The sequence below is a fragment of the Gossypium hirsutum genome, chromosome D05, assembly GCF_007990345.1.
Source record: "Gossypium hirsutum isolate 1008001.06 chromosome D05, Gossypium_hirsutum_v2.1, whole genome shotgun sequence".
Classification (NCBI taxonomy): domain Eukaryota; kingdom Viridiplantae; phylum Streptophyta; class Magnoliopsida; order Malvales; family Malvaceae; genus Gossypium; species Gossypium hirsutum.
Window position 1 is genome coordinate 5,938,443 of NC_053441.1, and position 19,395 is coordinate 5,957,837.

The following is a 19,395-nucleotide window of genomic DNA, read 5'->3' on the forward strand; positions in this document are numbered from 1 at the left end:
CTCTTGATCGTGTGAGACACACGGCCTAGCCACACGGGTGTGTGTCCCCTGCACCCTTGAAAATTTGTAATGTTTCCTGAAAAATTTTCTGAGTACCTGGTTTAGTCTCGACTTATTTCTAACATGTATTTTGGGCATCGAAGACTTACATAAGGGACAATATGATGGATTTAGATTAGTTTATGATATGAACACTATATGACATGATGTAACAACCCGGTTTTGACTCTAATCGGACATAGTGGTTTCGGGACCACAAGTCCGAGTCAAAAAAATATTTTAATATTATTTTGTGTGTTTATTATGTGTGAATTTAATTGTGTGAAATTTTCGTGTTTTAATTTTGTCATTTGAGTGTCCGATTAAATAAAAGGATTAAATCGCTTAAAATAAAAATTTAGGGGTTAAATCTAAAAGTACCTAATTGTTGTTGTCTTTTTAAAATGGGGGATTAATGATGCAATTAGACTAAAACATAGATAGTGGGTGGCAAAGGACTAATATAACCTTATTATATATGTTTTGTTTATTAATTATTAAAGGTTAAATAAGTAAATTAATAAATAATGTATAGTATAATAAAACAAAACATAAAACAAGCCATTATCATCTCTTTTGTTGGCCGAATGTTGCAAAGAAAGAAAATATCCATGGCATTTAGGGTTTTGGCACTTTACTAGCTTGATTAAGGTATGAAATTGTTTCGGTTTTTGATAATTTTTACGTTTTTGATATCGTTGCTTTGAATACTTCAAAACCCATGTATTAATTTTGTGAATTTTTGATGATTTTGAAATGTGCCATTGATGAATGTTTGAGTTTTGTCATGTTAGTTGATGAAATATGAAATATATGTGTTAGATTAACATGTTTTGTCTTTAATTTTTTAGTGAATTTGTGTAATTAGAGTTAAATTGTGAAAATAAATTTTTGAAGGACTAAAATATGAAATAAATGCAATGTGTGGACTAGTATGAGAACCATGAATATTCGGCTCTTGTGTGGTAAGGGCAAATTTTGTGTATTTTGTGTTTTGTGCAAAAAGGACTAAATTGCAAAAAGTGCAAAATGTTAGGGGCAAAATGGTAATTTTCCCATTTATGTATTTTTGAACTTAATTGAATGTTTTGATGAATAAAAAAAGTTAAATTTGATTATGTTTAGATCAAGAAACGAAGAAAACGAATTTGGATCGAGGAAAAACGAAAGTAATCGAATAGTCGATCGTGTCCGCTGATATCCGAGGTAAGTCTATTAGCAATTAAAATTTATTATGTTAATATTTATTCATGTATACTAATTGTATTTGGAGTTGAGCTATAATTAAAAGTATATTGATTGAGTAAATTTTTAAGTATGGATGATATTTATATATATAGAATGTTCGAATATAAAAGTATAATCTTGTATAGATTTATGGGTTGAAATAAAGGTAAGAAATGTATAAGAGTATAGTTGATATTCGAATAAGCATGTATATATATATGTATATATATATAATGCTAGAATATATATATATAAAAGTTATTGAAATTAGTTAAAGTATGAATATTGCATAGGTATAAATTCTTGATTTTAATTAAAGAATTGTATAATATATATATGTGTATAAACTCATGGATTTATTTGAAGTTATGTAACCCATAATTGTAAGAGAAGTTTTAAATAGATATGTACATGTGAATTATAATTTATATATATATGCTATATTTGAATAAGCATGCTTACATATATGTATATGTTCTTATAATGAATTTTAAGTATGAGTGTTATATATATACATATGCATAAATTAAGTTCGAATATGTATATATATATATAAATATAAATGTACATCTATTATATATTTGATGAGCTAAAAATTTAAAAGTATATGTATTGAAATTAGTTATGGAATTATATATTGATATACATGGTTGATTGTATATATATATAGGTTTAAGATTTGCATTGAATTAAAAGTATAAATTTTAAATGCTTGCATGATTCAAACATGGACTACCAATTTTCTTGAGATAGAGTTGAGATTGTGAATTATATATAAATGTTATGAATGTATGTTGTTATTAAGAAATATACGAGAAATCATCATTGTATCTGTGAAATTGAGATTTTCAGGCTAAGCGCCTAGCAGGCTACGTGCCAGTGATTTGAATCGAGTTATAAACCTAGCAGGCTACGTGCCGGTGATTTGAATCGGGTTATAAACCTAGCAGGCTACGTGCCGGTGATCTGAATCAAGCTATAAGTCTAGCAGTCTATGTGCCGTTGAATCTGTTTTAATTAAGTGATTGTATACATTGAATATATATATGTATATGATTTGGTTATTTATATTGGATTAATATATGAACATCTGTTGCTATGTTTTTGAAGAGCATTTAAAAGCTCGAATCTTTGTGTTTGGTAAGTATATATATATCTATGCGTTCGGCATATGTGAACTAAAGTATATATACATATATGTGTGCATTCGGCACGTGTGGCCGATAAGTATATTTGGAATATATATATGCAATTAATGATGATGTATATAACTTAATTTTTTTTATGTATATAATGATAATACAAGTGATCGTTAATATGTATTTTGGATATGCTATAAACTTATTGAGTTTTAGAAGCTTACTTTGATTGTTTTTGTTTATTTGTTTATAGATTTTGGAGACGCGTTACGAGTTCGGGGATCGTCAGCTTAGTCTATCACACTATCGACCGTTCTTGGTATTTTGTATATTTTGAACTCGAACCTATGGCATGTATAGTCTAGTTAATATGTTTAAATTATTTTTTTGATATGTAAATATGAGCCATGCGAAAATGGCTTGTCTCTTTTCATTTTTTTGAATTTGGTATTAAAGAATATGTTTTAATAGTCTATTTCTTATGCTTAATTTCGGTTTAGTTAAAAATGGCTTGATCATTATGTTTAAACTTAGTTTTTTTTATATATTCTAGGTTGAATGTTCAATGTGATTGATTTAAATGATTCGACTATGGCATAGGTCTATTTGTATAAATGATAATTAGTATGATTGACAGCTTGATTATATTTCTTGATTGGTTGTGTTTGCTCGGTAATGCCTTGTAATCCTAATACGGCAACGTATACGGGTTAGGGGTGTTACACATGAAATGTCTGTTATTTGTTCTGTAAACTCTGGTAATACTAGTTATTTTTATTTTTTTAAAAATTTCACAATTAATTAAAATATAAATACAAATATAAGTTCAAACAACCACAAAATGTAAAATTAAATTATTACCGCACAAGCATATAAATAAATTAAAAAGTGAAATAGTTTGAACTAAAATGACTAACTAAATTAAAACTCATGTTTGACAATCACTCAGGGTCAATTTCAAACCTAGATACTCAAAATCAAAAGTCTATGTCTTTACCAATTATGCAAAGCTTTCATTAGCTTAAATTTAAAAAATTATTATTATTAAACCCAAGTTCTAAATCTAAACTAGTCTGATAATCATATTTATCATTCCTAAAAATAAAAGAATTATTTTAAAAAATTTAATATTATTAAATATTTTATGAATAATTTTATGTATAATAATATATTTTATTATTGATTAAATTTGGGTGTTTACTATAAGATACATGGAAAATTAGATTTTATTATAGGATGGATGGATTTGTTGTATATTTTAATTAAATTGCTTTTATTTATTTTTAAAATTTTTATCATATTTTAAAGATAATATGATTAATGTTATGAAAGCAGTAATACAAACGACAAGGCATAGGAGAACACAAGAGAAAGAACATATTTTTATTTTAAGTATAAATGAAATAAAACCCTAGTCTTAAGATATATCAAACTTATCATCCGCATATAACATGCTGGTCAATCAATCATCTCACTCCATCCAGAGATCATAGATGGCAGACCTGGGACTCTAGTCATTGAATCCTTCGTGGTGGATGTGCCCGAGGGAAACACAAAGGATGAGACATGCTACTTTGTTGAAGCTTTGATCAAGTGCAATCTCAAATCTCTTGCAAAAGTTTCAGAAGGGCTAGCAGTGCAGGACCGGACAAAACCCATTGATCTTTGAAAGTCAGGGAGCTGACAGTTATAAGGTGGTGGCCATAGTTGCCATGGATGAAGCTTCGGGGCTTTCGTATCTTCGGAGGCTTGAGCGATGGACTGGCAATTGTTGGTCTTCCATCTGCTAGATACATTCACACTGCATTCCATCCATTTGTTATTGGTCTCTCCTTTGATTTTAACATTATGTGCTGGATTCCCTTTCTCTACTTGGTCAAAAACCACAAATATTATAAAAGTTTCTTCAGTCGAACAAAAAGGGGAGTGGTTGCAGTTCAGCAGAACCAAAATTTTGTTATTTTGGGTATGTAATGGATCGTCTATAATTGAGTTCAAAAGAGTTGGTTTTGGGGGGGGTTTGTCATGAGGGTTGTAGCTTTTAGTTGCGGATTTGGTCGAAGTTTAGTGGAAAATGCTATCGATACAGACAGTTTATTTGCTTCCTGCAGGCATTCCCGTTGTGTCATAAAATGGCGTAAGATCACTCTCTTTAATGCTGTCCCTGCATCTCGGCTTTAGGGTGAACAGAGGCGATCAACTAGACATATGAAGCTCGTAAGTTATTTGGATTCGGTTTTACAAGAATTGAATTGGCTGCGTTCATTTTTATTTTTGAAAGGACAAGGATAAACGTTTATTAATGAATGAAAGCCCCAAGGTTACTATGAGATAAATTATTGTATCACCAAAGCGACTAAACACATAGACATAGCAATACTGACCAAACTAAGCGGCGGTTTTGCTAGCAGGTTTGCATCTGTATTATTGATTTGGCATTTTTATCTTGATTTTGATGATATCAACTTAATAATAAAATATTCATAACATTATTCTTTAGATGTCCATTATGGAAAAAAAAATTCCTAATGAAGGAAGAAAAATACACATACCTATAATATGTATAACATGTTGTCTCATTAAAAACTATATTAGGAAATCTCGATTAATTATACATAAATTCAAATCAATTCATATAAATATTTATACAACTATATTGAATAATTTCTCAAGAATTTTTGTATGCTTCCAGCATTCTAAATCCTTCAAGTATTTTAATATAAACTTCTACTATAAAGTGATTCATATAGAAATTTATAACAAAAGTTATTAGACGCATATCAAATCTTTCATGAAGTGCCAAACTAATAATATACTAAGGTTTATAATTTTGAAAAAATATATTTTTTCTCTTCTATTTTCTATTATTATTTAAAATTTTTCACTTCACCAAACAATGAATCCGAAAGCAAATTTGATGTACCAAAACTAAACATATATGAAATAGAGCATACTACAATAAGTAACATGTCAAGTACTGGATTTGGAAAGCTTCAATAGAAAGGAAGCATTTTTCTTTTACAGAGTACCTTGAAGCAGGAGGTAGAAGAAACATAATTACAAGCATAACAGATTGATTAGATCCGGGAAGGGATCATAGGGATGTTGTTCTGCAGGTACGCGCAGGCGGCAGCAACTCCACTGCCCAGCTTAACCGGATATCCGACATCTTTGAGTATCATCTCCACACCGGCTAGACAACCCAACAATTGCAACTGAAATAGATCAAAGCAAAAAAATACGGAACATTTGCTTTAGTAATTGCTTCTAACAAGTTGCTATTTAATTTTATCAAGTGAAAATATATGGTAATCAAGAGATTAAAAGGAAAGGAGCAATACTTGATTCAGGAATTACCTCATTTAGGTTTCCAAGATGTCCAATTCTGAATACCTTTCCGGCCACTTTGTTGAGGCCCAGACCTAAGCTCATATTGTATCTCTTCCATGCCCTTTTTACTATTTCTGCACTATCAATATAAGGGGGAACAAGGACAGCAGTCACAGTGTCACTGTACCATTCCTCCTTTTGTGTGCAGTTCTTCAAGCCCCATGCCTCCACAGCAAGCCTGTTTTTTATAATGTGCACCCAACAAAAAATCAATGTCGGTTATGGCTTTGACCTCGTGAACTTGAGACATAGAGGAAAGAAAAGAATGGCTCACCTTGTTGCTTTGCCCATACGGGTATGCCTTGCAATCACATTGCCGAGTCCTTCCTCGAATATAAGATCAAGAGCGGCTCTTAGCCCATACAATAGCTGGATTGAAGGGGTGTATGGCCAAAATGTTCCCAGTTTGTAGAACTTGAGGTAGTCATTCCAGTCGAAGAAAACTCTAACTGATTTTGCACTTTTGGATGCCTCCAAAGCTTTGGGGCTTGCACAAACAATACCCAGTCCTGTGGGAAGAGAAAGTGCCTTCTGAGAACCGGTTAGTGCGACGTCTACTCCCCACTCATCCATACGAAAATCAAGGGCACAAATAGAGGAAACTCCATCAACAAGAAGTAATGCTGGGTGCCTATAATGATCTAAGAAGAAACAATAACTATGTTTAGAAGTTGAATACACATAGCTTCGATCATAAGTATTTGACAATCTTTTTTTTTTTCATTCATTTGAGCTTTGTATCAGCTTTCACTACAATAAAAGACAACAGCTCCAACACCAGTTGAATACACATCCACTACTTACCAAGTAATTTTCTCACAGTAGCCAGGTTGTTGGTGACTCCGGTTGCAGTCTCATTGTGAACAATGCAAATGGCCTTGATTGTGTGGGAGTGATCAGCTGCAAGTTTTTCTGCCAGAATGTCAAGGTTAGCACCTTGACCCCACTCACTTTCAACAACGTCGACGTTGAAGTTGAGGCGTTGTTGTTGATCAATCCACAGCAGACTGAATTGTCCAATTAGAAAAGATACAGTTCGATCTCCAGGGGACAGGGTATTAGTGAGTGCACTCTCCCATGCACCAGTTCCTGACTTCAAACAGCAACATTATATTCATAAACCAATACCAAACAAGTAAGATACTACTTGTGATTAATGATATGATTCAAAAAGGACATCATTGGTAAACAACACTTTTCATATGTTTTAGTTTTCAAGTCGGCTAATCTTAACCTGAGATGGATAAATGAAAACTTGTTAAAACAAGGATTACCTGTAGTTGGAATCAAAAAGGGAGTTCCAGTACTAGTCTTGAAAATTTTCTTGACATCTTCAAGAAGATTTTTTGTCATGGCAGGAATGGCAGGGGAACGGTAATCCTCATTGTTCCTGTTCATGGCTCGAAGAACTGGTTCCGGGATGTTAACCGGCCCTGGAACAAAGAGATGGTTCTTTCCTGGTCCGTACACATAGTCCATCTTTTCTCCCTCCAACAAATATCACTGATCACTCTAAGCTTGCAACATTAAAAACAAAATCACAAATAATAAATTACTCTACAATCCCATACTTCAAACCCTATAATTACATTAGACTGTAATGTACATTTATGGAGTGATTGGTTACTAACAGCACTCTACCACTCTTGATTTCATTACTCTAGCTATTAAGGAAATGCGCGGGGAGGGAAAACCAAATAACCAAACATCTATTAGGATACCAAAAAGATGGGCTTCTTATTATATCTTTTACCATTATTTTAAATTTTAAGGCTTACAGGGACTTAAATTGCATTGTAGATATGTTCTTAGTTTAGTACGATTTACAAGTTATAATAGAATCAAAATTTCTATACACTTATTCCATCGAGAACTGATTAAAGGAAACGACTTCCTTCGAGAACTGATTATTTCTGTTTCAATCAAATAGAAAATATAAAAAAGCAAAAGTAAGTAATTGATTGGTAAACAAACGGTGATAATATTTCCCAGAACTTTCTCGATTTCTAAGTATAGAAACACCAACCCTTTTATGAAGATATCTTTGCTCATAAATTTATTGCTTCCAAAACTTAACTGAAACGTAATCGTCATGATATGTGAGCAAAAAAGAGAACTGAAACTAATAATAAAAACCATAGCCATACCTTTGGAAGAGAAGCTTCCAATGAAAAAGGATGAAGAGAAGAGTTGCAGGCTGCTGATTGCCTTCGAAATTATATTTGGAGTTTTATAAGAGAGCGGGAGAAGCACTCAACGTAGGCGTGGCTCCTAAGCGGCAGATAAGAGAGAAGGTATTTGGAATCTTGCGCCTGTCTATCTTACTGACTTGGAATGCATCCACCTCTTGCATTCCGTTTCCACACAATTGTCTCTTTTAAATATTTATTTGCTCTTTTTGTATCTACGGTCCTCTATTTTCGGGGGAATTTTCTTCCCACCCCATAAAAGCTTAATCTTATGCATTTTTACACCCATCAATAGTTTTATCATTTCAATTTGGTCAATTAATTTATCTGATTTATTTGTATAGTTCTACATATCATCTTCTACTCTTATAAATATTACTATATGTACAAGTAATTTTATCAAAATAATAAAATTTGGAAATTGAAGTGATGAGTCTCTTTTGATTATTATAATTCAGTTTAGAGAACATACCAACAAAAGACGAAAAACGAATATCAATATATTTGTTCTCTTCTCTCTTTTCTTTTCTTTTTCTATCAAAAACTGAGGGTACTTACATAAAGCATATTTGTATATGAGATGATTATCCTAAATCTGAAAACCAGAAATGGAAGGAAAAGGAGGGCGTAGCTAAGAAAATGGAAAATGAGAGTGGGAGTGTGAGAAACGTAGCAAAAATTGAAGGACCGAAACGAAGCAAGGAAAAGGGGGGAAAGTGAGATGGGGACTCATGAGGTTGAGAAAGCAATGCCAAGAGATAACGTGATAAATTGCTCTGTCTCAATTACACCACACATGCCTTGTGTTTTTCTTTTATCCCCTTACACTTTGAGGTTGCTTCTCCAAAATTAATAAGTCTCTCAATGCCAATTAAATTAGAATTTAATCGTGAAACTTAAGTACTTCTAAATGATATATTTATTTTCTTATTATTTTTAAAAATACAAAATATATTTAACATAATAATATATAATATATATTTATTATATAATTACATATTTGTTTTTTTTATAAACAAAAAAATTATTAATTAAAAATAAAAAATTTGAAAACATGTCTGTTAATTAAAAACATGAGAATAACATGTTTATTTATAATAATAATAAAAACTATTAATTAAAAATAAAAAACTTAAAACAACATACTTTAGAAATAAAATAAAAGAGAAAACTCGAATTTAAGTTAAAGAGTGAAAAGCACAAACGTGCTTAGTATAAAATGCTTTTCAGTTTTTTCCTAAATATCAATAAAAATAACTTGCTTCCCTAATTTTTTTTTTTTAAAGTAGCATTTATCATTAATTTTGTCGATCCTATAAGTGAAACTTAGAAAATTTCCTTTTTCTTTTTTTTTTCATAAATATTCTAATCTAAATCATGTTTGCCTCTAAGATAGTGTGGCATAAGTAACAACAAAAGGCACCAATCTATATGGAATGCAAAATTATTGTTAACAAATTGTAAGTTGTTAAGCAAAAATCAGAATTAAGATATAAGTTGTGATTTAGGGTTGAAAAATAGGTGAGAAGAAGTAACAACAGTTAACTATAAATTTCATCTTCCAATTTTCTAAAATTGCAAGGTGCCGACCAGAAAAATAAGTAATTCAAAGAAACAAATGAAGGGGGGTATACGTCTTTGCAGTATTGTCATCCATAAGCAATTCAAGAATGCAAGTCTGTTACTAACAAAAACCAGAAATACACTTAAACTTAGCTTCTTATTAACTAATATTGGATAAATTATTATTTTAACAACTTCAATTCAATTTTATCACTTGCAGAGGCAGATTTAGGGGCTGGCACCAATCCATAAAATAGAAATTTTGTTATTTTGGCCTTTTAAAATTTTAAAAATTTTAAATTCTACTTTAACAAGTTTAACACCTAGAAGAATATGTGTTACCTTTCCAAGTTTTCTACATTTTTATTATAATTTTCCTAAGTTATAGTATTTCTTTTTTATTTCAACAGAGTAGGAGGTGGGCAGCTCTAGAGAGAACAAATTGTTTTCCATTCCAAATTTATAAAATCTCAATTTAATCTAATGATTATTTTTTTAAATCCTTCAAAAGTTAAAACCCAACTTTTATCACTCTAAAAAATATATATTTTTAAAAGGTTTATAAAATTTTACGTGGATACAATAATAAAATTATAATTTAACGTCTTTTGATCTTTAAAAACAATATTTCTAACTTTATATTGATCATACAAAACCTTTAGAAGTGTGTCACACATTTGGGAATTTAGTAAGTAATGGCAAGCTGCATGATCACTCATGCAAGTGATGTATTTGGATATATCTGCACCTGGTTGCATCATCAATTGCACCACAAACCACTGTCCAATCTATCTTTTGTAGCCAATAAATTACAAACAAAGCGCATCCAATTGTTTTCTCTTTGTATCTATTACTTACCTTTTAACAGTGATAAATCTAAAGATTTATACCTAAAAATATTTGAAGTGGCTAAAGGTCTCAAAATATGTTTCTCGTGATGTCTCAAGACACTAATACAAATTTTTTTATAATATATGTCTTAAAGCAAAAATTTAATTATTTATTGAAACTGATTAAATGACCACTCATTGAATATAAAAAAATAAATTCAGTTCACCTAAAATCATTAAATTATTACATATTTTCTATTATAATTTTACTTAATAAATCTTGTATATGTAGTATTTTCTTGTACTTTTTAAAGATAATATCTGTACACATTTTTTAATAATTTATTCTATGTATTATTGGTGCCTTAAAGTGAATCAAATATCAAATTTGATTAATAAATAAAAAAATACTAATAATAGAAATATAAAATTAGAAATCTTTTTACATTTTTATTATAAAGGAATCTTGTTTGGTTCATATATAAAAAAGTAGTTAAATTTTCACATTTTACAATCGAGGGAATAAGAATAAATAGACAAATAAGTTAAAAAACACACACACACACAATCTCAATTCAGGGTAACAAATTTCTCTCACAATTCATTATAGCATATTCGTGGGCGAAAAAAATGTAAAAAATATATTTAAAACCTTATGGAAAAGAATGAACGAGGTTTTGATTGAAATAATAAATTTAAGACGTTAAGGATATTTGTATTTTAAGTTTTGATGATTTATTATTGAGTTTAAATTATTTTTATGAATTTTATATAAAAACATAAAAAAAGATAAAAATATCCCATAATGATATTTGTTACTTGTTAAATAGATTTTTTTAGTTATTTTCTAACTTAATTAGTGTCTGATTGACTCGCGTATAAACTAAATTAAATTAAAATTGTTGATTAAGATTTAATTTTTCACTTAAAAAAATAATTTATTACTTTTACTGTATTTATTCTAATTTTTAATGATAAATTTAAATAAAGTTTTTATTTTAATCATGAGATTAACTTTTATTAATGTAATCTTAAATAGGAGCGAAACCAAAAAATTATTTTAAGTCGTTAGAAATGAATAATAATTGTTTGAAAATCAATGTGTAATTTTATTGTTATATTAATTTATAAATTGATAAATTTTAAAAAGGATTATATAATAAATTTAACATTTGGAGAAGGAGACCAAGGCTACTGTTTGCCTTCATCTTCATCTATAACCCTAAAAGTGTATGATGTCACACCATAACCTGTAGTTGTTATACTGCACTCATCCAATCCTATTCAATTTCTACTCTCTTTTTTCCAATTCTAATTAATTTGTCTTAAAATAACAATAATTAAAAAACTAAAAAATATTTAAACTTGAAAACTTAACTTCAACCTTAAACTTCGATCATAAATCATGAATCTAAAACTCTAATTCTTAATCATGAATGTTAAAGCTTGAACTCTAAACTTTTAACTTTTAACCTTAACTCAAAAATAATAAAAAAAATATTTTACTGAATTATTTAATACACAATATAAAATTAAGTTTAAAATTTAATTAAGGAGAATTAATACAGTGATAAAAAGATGTATGATATTTTAAAAGTACAGGATGGGGCATTTATGTATTAATGGAAGCCTAAAAAATATGTTTTTTTTAAAGATAATACTAATATAATTTAAACTTAGATTATCACACATTCATGAATGAAAAACTACATAATAAAGATTTCATTTTAATAATATTAATTTATATTTTGGAACATATCTTTTAGTACAATATACAAATAAGAAATTATCATAAATTCAATTTTCATATTATTTAATTAGATGAAATTGTTAAAATATATTCCATGGGCTTAATTTGGTTTTGAGAAATAAGCAGCAGCTACTAAAAAGGTGCCGTTTTGGACAGGTGACTTTAGTCTTCGCCTTTAAGCTATGTAATTAGAAAGGATAAATAAATGAAAAATATAAAAGGGAAAAGAAGAGAAAAGAAAACACATGGAAATATTGAAATTCTAAGCTCATCCCATCCCCCAATTAGACCCAAAACAAACCACCTCTCTCTCTCTCTCCCAACGACCAAACCCTAATCCATTCCTATTTATTCATCTCAAAATTCTTTGCCGGTTGCTTTAATTCGAGGCTTCTCTTCAGATCTGTTCCACATCAGGTCAGTTCTTTTTTTTCCTTTTAAATTTCAGTTTTAATTTTTTTCCTGATTTGATATACTTTTGTGGTGTCTTGGGGGGCATTGGTTGATATTACTGCATTCATCTCCTTGTTATCTTCTGGTCCGATGGTTTTCTTTTTGGGGTATGAAATAAAAAAAATTATTTGTAATTAATGTAATTTTTCTTATTTTTTTTTCTTGGGAAGAATTGAAAGGAAAAAAGGGGGAAAAAACCTGATGGTGTAAATGTAACACAAAATAAAGCTTTGTTTTTTCTTTTTCCTTTCTTTTGTTTGATTTTCACAATATTATACGTAGGAAGTTGATGGGCTAATAAGAGAGGGGCTGATTTTCATTCGCGTTCTCTTCGCTTTTTGAATCTCTTCTTTTTTTAAAAAATTTATTTAATGTAATTAAAAATCTGCAGATATTAATTTTAATTTTTTTGGGTCTGCTAACTATTTGCAAGAACAGAAACAATGTATGTGTTTGTTTGTTTGTTTGTTGGTATACGAGTATGAGGTAAATATTAGTTTTAGGATGTTAAGGTAAGGGTGGATTGATCAGCTCTGGAATTAGCTTTTCTAGCGATTCTACAACAATTTTCTATTATTGTTCAAGTAATTAGGAGAGGATATCTAAGACATGGTTTGGGAAGGATTTTAACTTTTCGTATGTTTTGGGACTGAATGAAACTTCCATTTGAGAGCTGAAATATGAGGGAAGTCATACTGGATTAGAGCTTATAATTGTACTTTTTAGAGCATTTTTGCATTTAGCCAGAGTTGACTCCGGCGTCTCTGATTATTTTTGTCTATCTTGGTAATAGGTTTTCAGTTAATGGTTGTATAGATATTTTTTACATTTAGATTGGCACTATGATTGTTTTCTTATTTATATCTCGAGTGTTAGAATTTTTAACTACAAGCATCTAGTTATCTGACTCTAGGGGTTCTATTAATTGGAGTTCTTTGCAGTTTGATTAACATAGAGACTCACTTTTGGATGATCAGAGTATTCCCCCCCCCCCCGGGTTATTTCTTACAGCTTAGTTGTAATTGTTTGAATTCACTTTAGGAAATGATACATGGCTTATTTTTTGTTGCTAATGGTGTGTAAGTTCTGTAGGTTTATTTCATTTTTGACGAAGTATTTTAGATGGATGATGATAGTGCAGATTGATAAAATGTCTGCTCCATCCAGGGAGCATGCACAGCGTCTTTATGAAAAGGTATTCTTTTTTTTTCCTTTAGGAAATAAGGTTCCTTTGGAGGTTCTGAACTTATGAAGTAATATTTGGTACTTTCTGCAGAATGTAGAGTTGGAAAATAATCGTAGGAGATCAGCTCAGGCAGGGGTACCTTCAGATCCCAGTGCCTGGCAGCAGATGCGTGAGAACTATGAGGCAATAATTCTTGAGGACCATGCTTTTTCTGAGCAGCACAATATTGAATATGCTTTATGGCAGTTACATTACAAGCGGATTGAGGAACTAAGGGCACATCTTAGTGCTGCTTTAGCGTCTTCAGGATCGAACACATCTCAGGGTGTGCAAGTTCCTCCACGACCTGACAGGCTTACAAAAATAAGACTGCAGTTTAAGACTTTCCTTTCAGAAGCAACAGGATTTTATCATGATCTGATTTTGAAAATCAGAGCAAAGTATGGACTCCCATTTGGGTATTTTTCTGATGATTCAGAAAGCCAAATTATTATGGGAAAAGATGGGAAGAAATCTGCCGATATAAAAAAGGGTTTGGTGTCTTGTCACCGTTGTTTAATATACTTGGGAGACCTAGCGAGGTACAAAGGACTATACGGAGATGGAGATTCTAAATCACGCGAGTATGCAGCTGCTTCAAATTACTACTTGCAAGCTGCATCAATTTGGCCATCAAGTGGGAATCCGCATCATCAGGTTTTTCCATTTTCCTGGTTAATAGAGTATTCTTAACTTTTACGCCCTTATAATCTTTCTGCACTTGTTTTGTATTTCTTCTGTTCAACAAGATTCTGATTTTTTACATGGTCAATTATCTCCTTATTTCAGCTTGCTATATTAGCTTCATATTCAGGAGATGAGCTGGTGGCCATTTATCGGTATTTCCGGAGTTTAGCTGTTGATAACCCTTTTTCAACTGCGAGGGATAACTTGATTGTAGCATTTGAGAAGGTATGAGTGCAAATTTTAGTTTCTATTTGGGTTTAGGGTTTTGGACATTAATGACATGGTGGCCTTTTGGATGTATTATGGGTGACATTTAATCTGTGCTTTTGTTACATCTAGACTAAGTTGATTTGCATGAACATTTTGTTATGTGCATCTTCATATGTACTTGTGGTTTTTTGGAAAATGAGGATAATTGTAAAGTAAACTTTAACCATGTCTTGGGTGGTATTCTGCGAAGGTGCTGATTCTTTGTAGAACAGATGCCTAGACCTTTCAGTCTAATGGGAAGAAATTATTTATCCCTCCTTTTGTAGTTAATTACGTTTCTTATGAAGATTAGAAATGGGGTTTCGTAGATTGCTGACACAAAATGTTGCCTGTAGTAGAAGATATTGTGTTACCCATTGATATCCATAGATTAGCAGAAGCTACAACTTGTCATAATGATAAACTGTTATCTTATTCTTTCCATTATGGAGTTCTGTGAGAATTCTTAATTGTGTTCAATGACAGTTTTTATCTTATTTTCTTTGAGCATGCTGCTAGTTTATTGACAGTTCAACTTTTAGGGTTTGCCAGTTTTATATAATTGTTAAGAGTGTGTAATTATTTAATATTAAATGTTACTGACTTGAAAGCTGATTCCGAGTGGGTTTATTATTTATATGCTAGTATTGGAACATGCATATGATTATGAAATTGTATTAAATATATGCATTACCGTTTGCAGAATCGCCATAATTACTCGCAGCTCCATGGGGATGTTAAGGGCCCCTTCAAGGAGCCTGTTGTGCGGCTATCGGGGAAAGGCAGGGGGAAATTGGAAGCAAAGCTTGCATCTAAAGATGCCAACATGGAACCAAACCCTGCTAAGGAGAAAGTATCTGGTGTCCAGGATATTTTTAAGTCCTTTTGCATTCGATTTGTGCGTCTTAATGGCATTCTTTTTACATGCACAAGGTATATTTTTTCAGAAGGCCTCTCACTTTTGTTATTGACCTAGTCTTTTTGGGGGGTTGTGTCCTTATCAATGCTTACTTTGTGCAGCCTGGAGACTTTTGCAGATGTTCTTACTCGGGTTAGCCGTGATTTATGTGCACTCCTCTCTTCTGGGCCAGAAGAGGAACTGAATTTTGGCACAGGTGCTGCTGAGAATGCACTTCTCCTTGTTAGGCTGGTTGCCATTCTCATATTTACAGTTCACAATCTGAAGAGGGAGAGTGAAGGTCAAACATATGCTGAAATTGTACAGCGTGCTGCCCTGCTTCAGAATGCATTCACTGCTGTTTTTGAGTTGATAGGACATGTAATAGAGAGATGTTCACAGCTCCGGGATGTTTCTTCAAGCTACACTTTACCTTCTATTTTGGTTTTTTTAGAATGGCTAGCTTGTTGCCCTGATATTGCAGCTGCTGGTAGTGATGTTGATGAGAAACAGTCAATTACTAGATCTCTTTTCTGGAAACATTGTGTGTCATTGCTGAATAAAATTTTGTCAATTAGGCCAAGGTGCATGGATGATGATGAAGATGAGACCTGCTTTTTCAATATGAGTAGGTATGAAGGAGAGACTGAAAACCGTCTTGCATTGTGGGAGAACTTTGAGTTGCGAGGGTTCTTGCCTCTTGCTCCTGCACACTCCATTTTGGACTTCTCAAGGAAATGTTCCTTTGTAAGCGATGGCAATAAGGAAAGGAAAGCCCGTGTCAAGAGAATTTTGGCCGCTGGGAAGGCTCTAGCTAATGTCATTAGGGTTGATCAGAAAACTGTTTGTTTTGATTCAAAAGCTAAGAAATTTCTTATTGGTGTTGAGCCATTTGCAGATGTCACAGTGAGCTCCGCTACCCCTGTGGTAACGAATAGTGTGGTGCATGAATCCCCCTCTGAAAATATAACTAATATTGGAAATGTTCAGCCAATCCCACAACCTAGAATGGTTGGTGAAGAAGATGACGATGACGATGAAGTGATTGTTTTCCAGCCGGCTATGAATGAGAAGAGAACTGAGGTGATGGATCACAATCATCCCCCCTCTGATATTTTGAAGCTTGATCTAAGTAGTTCTGCTGGTGATCTCAAATTTTATGGCAGCACTATGCCTGCTCCTTATGATAGTCTTCACCAGCATGACACATTTGATGCTAGTCATCCACTGCCTGTATCTGTTGGTAGTTTTCTCCCTCAGCATCTGCAGCCTGTTCAGATACATGGATCTAGGTGGTCATTAGAAGAAGCTACTTCTCTGGCTAATAGCTTAAAAGGTTTGAAAATGTTGGAGAATGGGCATTTAACTAAGAGTCAGATGGAAGATAATTTAGGCTTTTCTCATTCTGCTGCTCATTCTGTTGCTATCCAACTGCCCATCAATGTTCATGCTAGTGGTATGTACTGCAGTCGGACAAAAATTTCAGAAACTGTGATGCCATCCAGAATTAATGCTATTGTGTCATCTGAAGTTGCTGGTGATGATTTGGCTGCTAGAACTACCTCAGCTTCACTAGTTGGAATGCAGAAGAATCCTATTAGCCGCCCGGTCAGGCATCTTGGTCCGCCACCAGGTTTTAGCCCTGTTCCTCTAAAGGCGCTGAATGAATCTGTTTCTGCTGTAGAATTGAGGAACCCTCCGATGGATGATTATAGTTGGTTGGATGGACATCAGTTGGCATCATCATTAGAAGGCTCTATGCGTGAGAGTTCTCTCTATTATTCATCTCATGCTGATCCCCAACATGTAAATAACAGAAGCAATGGCTTCACTGGAACGGTAAGCTTTCCTTTCCCTGGAAAGCAAGCTCCTGCAGTGCAGATTCATATGGAGAAGGATAAAGGCTGGCAGGACTACAATACTCTTGAGCATCATCATGAACAGAAATCGCATCAACAGCAACCTGTGAATGGGAACCAGCAGTTTAGCTCACTGCCTGCACAGTATCCAGGACAATCAGCCTGGACAGGTCCTTATTTTGTGTGAAATCAATATGCAAGTGTAGCTGGTGAGTAGGAACTTCACTCATTTTCCACCTCTTGGTTTTGTAGTTTGATTGTAATGCTTTCTAAAGTCCTTTTCACAACCTGTTCATCTAGATTTGTTTTTGTTCTCAAGGTTCTTGAGAATGGTTACTGTGAATGTATTGCTTCCATTTGCCTGCCAAGTTCAAGTCCAACTTTGAGGCACTGTCAGTGTTGAGTTTTTGATGGAGCATGGGAAGCATTGGCTTCCAGCAGGCACTTGCTGCTAAACAAGTGAGTATGCACTATTATTTTCCTTTTTCATTTTGTTTGTATGCACTTGGTGATCTTATTTTAGATCATTTCCTAGTAACTCTAGCTAATGGAAGCCACTCTGTATTTCATCCACTCTTGTCATGAATATATAGTTTCCAGTTTATCTCAACAAAAGTGGGGCGTATTGTTAGTTTTGCAGATTTAGCCAGATTTGTAGAGGAAGATTGAGGAAATCAATCAATCTTATGAGATGCAGAATTTGTAAGGGAGTAAATGCCTAAACCAGTCACTTTGGGATGGAGATAGAAGGCCTAAATAAAGCTGATCTGTTGATTTTTGAGGCTATCTATCTTGAGGAGTTTTGGTGAAATAAACTTGGTTTAGTATGCTATATAGCTTTCCAAATGTCTGCCTATAGATTGCTGCTTATAAAATTCTGCAAGCAGCAGATGATAAGATATAAATGATATGGTGGCCCAATTCTCCGCAGATACTGCTTTGAGAACTCTAGTTGAGAGGTATAAGAGCAACTTATCAATGGATGAACGGTGGGAGGGATTGGAAATACTCGGAATGTGTACTTCTAACATCTCTCCATATATGTTGGTGAGTATTGAATAAAGACTTCATTTTGTTATATATTTTAGTGACCAGGAAGTGTCGTTTGTTGAAATTGGGGTTTCAGTCGAAACTACCTCTATTATGAAATACATAATTAATGAATGCTTTGGATAATTTCTTTGTTTCTGCTTGTTTGGTTACTGTAATACTACTGAGTTGCTGCCAATTTCAAACTCATAAATAGATTTTGCACTAATTATTTAATGTGGATCGTAAAGTATGTTTTTCTACTATGTTTATTGTCAGGAACATGAAAGTACAAACATCTTTCAACTTCAACAAGTCTGTGGTGTCACCGTTTAATGACAATAGGGTTTTTCATTTTGGTATAAATGAAGTCTTGTAACCTAACAAAGGTTCTCGTATCAGAATTTATTTTCCTAACCCTTACAGTCGCCAGTGGTACTCTCAGGAAATGACTCTAGTTGAACAGTATAGTTCAATTTTCCGTAATTCCATTGCAAGCCCAACGATTAGTAAATGTAGTCACTTTTACTTTTGGTGCCGTAACATCATAATTAATACCTCTCCTCATAGGACCATTTTCTTTTTCTTCATTTTGAAATATCAGCTCTCCAATCTTGATCCTTTAAAATCAAATACAAACCACTTAGCCTCCAAGGACTAGGACAGAGCCATTTCTTTAAAACAAAAAAAGAATGATTTGGGAAAGATTTATTTCAACTAAACTTTCAAGTATATTAAAACTTGCATGATTTGAGGCAAATTCATGTTGCTTCAAAATATTCACAAAAATATTTTTCTTTCCACGTTATAATTTTTATAAAAACCTTATATGGTTTCAATTTGTAAATATAAATATAAAGCAGAGACA

At 32.4% G+C, this 19,395-nt stretch overlaps 2 protein-coding genes across 11 annotated transcripts; one reads left to right on the top strand and one right to left on the bottom strand.

The window, feature by feature from the left end:
* Positions 1-5,368: 5,368 nt before the first annotated feature.
* Positions 5,369-8,771, bottom strand: LOC107906707 (serine--glyoxylate aminotransferase). 3 transcript variants are annotated; one of them, XM_016833784.2, is made up of 6 exons: positions 7,943-8,771; positions 7,070-7,307; positions 6,600-6,884; positions 6,070-6,436; positions 5,763-5,973; positions 5,369-5,620 (listed from the first exon to the last, which is right to left on the bottom strand). In XM_016833784.2, the coding sequence occupies exons 2-6, from the start codon at positions 7,272-7,274 to the stop codon at positions 5,483-5,485; spliced, it is 1,206 nt and encodes a 401-aa protein (XP_016689273.1). In that variant the 5' UTR covers positions 7,275-7,307; positions 7,943-8,771; the 3' UTR covers positions 5,369-5,482. The 3 variants fall into 3 exon arrangements, with proteins under 3 accessions (XP_016689273.1, XP_016689274.1, XP_016689275.1); XM_016833785.2 differs by having other exon boundaries at positions 7,070-7,312; positions 7,943-8,559; XM_016833786.2 differs by having other exon boundaries at positions 7,070-7,298; positions 7,943-8,146.
* A 3,520-nt stretch (positions 8,772-12,291) lies between these two features.
* Positions 12,292-19,078, top strand: LOC107906708 (protein SMG7). Of its 8 annotated transcripts, none has more exons than XM_041093337.1 (9): positions 12,355-12,544; positions 13,673-13,775; positions 13,857-14,462; positions 14,595-14,717; positions 15,445-15,674; positions 15,762-17,707; positions 17,799-17,957; positions 18,131-18,545; positions 18,807-19,078. In XM_041093337.1, the coding sequence occupies exons 2-6, from the start codon at positions 13,707-13,709 to the stop codon at positions 17,683-17,685; spliced, it is 2,952 nt and encodes a 983-aa protein (XP_040949271.1). In that variant the 5' UTR covers positions 12,355-12,544; positions 13,673-13,706; the 3' UTR covers positions 17,686-17,707; positions 17,799-17,957; positions 18,131-18,545; positions 18,807-19,078. The 8 variants fall into 8 exon arrangements, with proteins under 8 accessions (XP_016689276.1, XP_016689278.1, XP_040949271.1 ...); XM_041093338.1 differs by having other exon boundaries at positions 18,139-18,545; XM_041093336.1 differs by having other exon boundaries at positions 17,818-17,957.
* The last annotated feature ends 317 nt before the right edge of the window (positions 19,079-19,395 follow it).

What these genes read in the sequence shown, in the direction of transcription:
- LOC107906707 (XM_016833784.2), bottom strand. Translation starts at nt 7,274, where the DNA reads ATGGACTATGTGTACGGACCAGGAAAGAACCATCTCTTTGTTCCAGGG. An exon ending in TACTGTGAGAAAATTACTTG is followed by an intron (nt 6,437 to 6,599) that starts GTAAGTAGTGGA and finishes GTTTCTTCTTAG; the next exon opens with ATCATTATAGGCACCCAGCA. An exon ending in CGTATGGGCAAAGCAACAAG is followed by an intron (nt 5,974 to 6,069) that starts GTGAGCCATTCT and finishes TATAAAAAACAG; the next exon opens with GCTTGCTGTGGAGGCATGGG.
- LOC107906708 (XM_016833787.2), top strand. Translation starts at nt 13,707, where the DNA reads ATGATGATAGTGCAGATTGATAAAATGTCTGCTCCATCCAGGGAGCAT. An exon ending in TGATTGTAGCATTTGAGAAG is followed by an intron (nt 14,718 to 15,444) that starts GTATGAGTGCAA and finishes TACCGTTTGCAG; the next exon opens with AATCGCCATAATTACTCGCA. An exon ending in ATTCTTTTTACATGCACAAG is followed by an intron (nt 15,675 to 15,761) that starts GTATATTTTTTC and finishes TACTTTGTGCAG; the next exon opens with CCTGGAGACTTTTGCAGATG.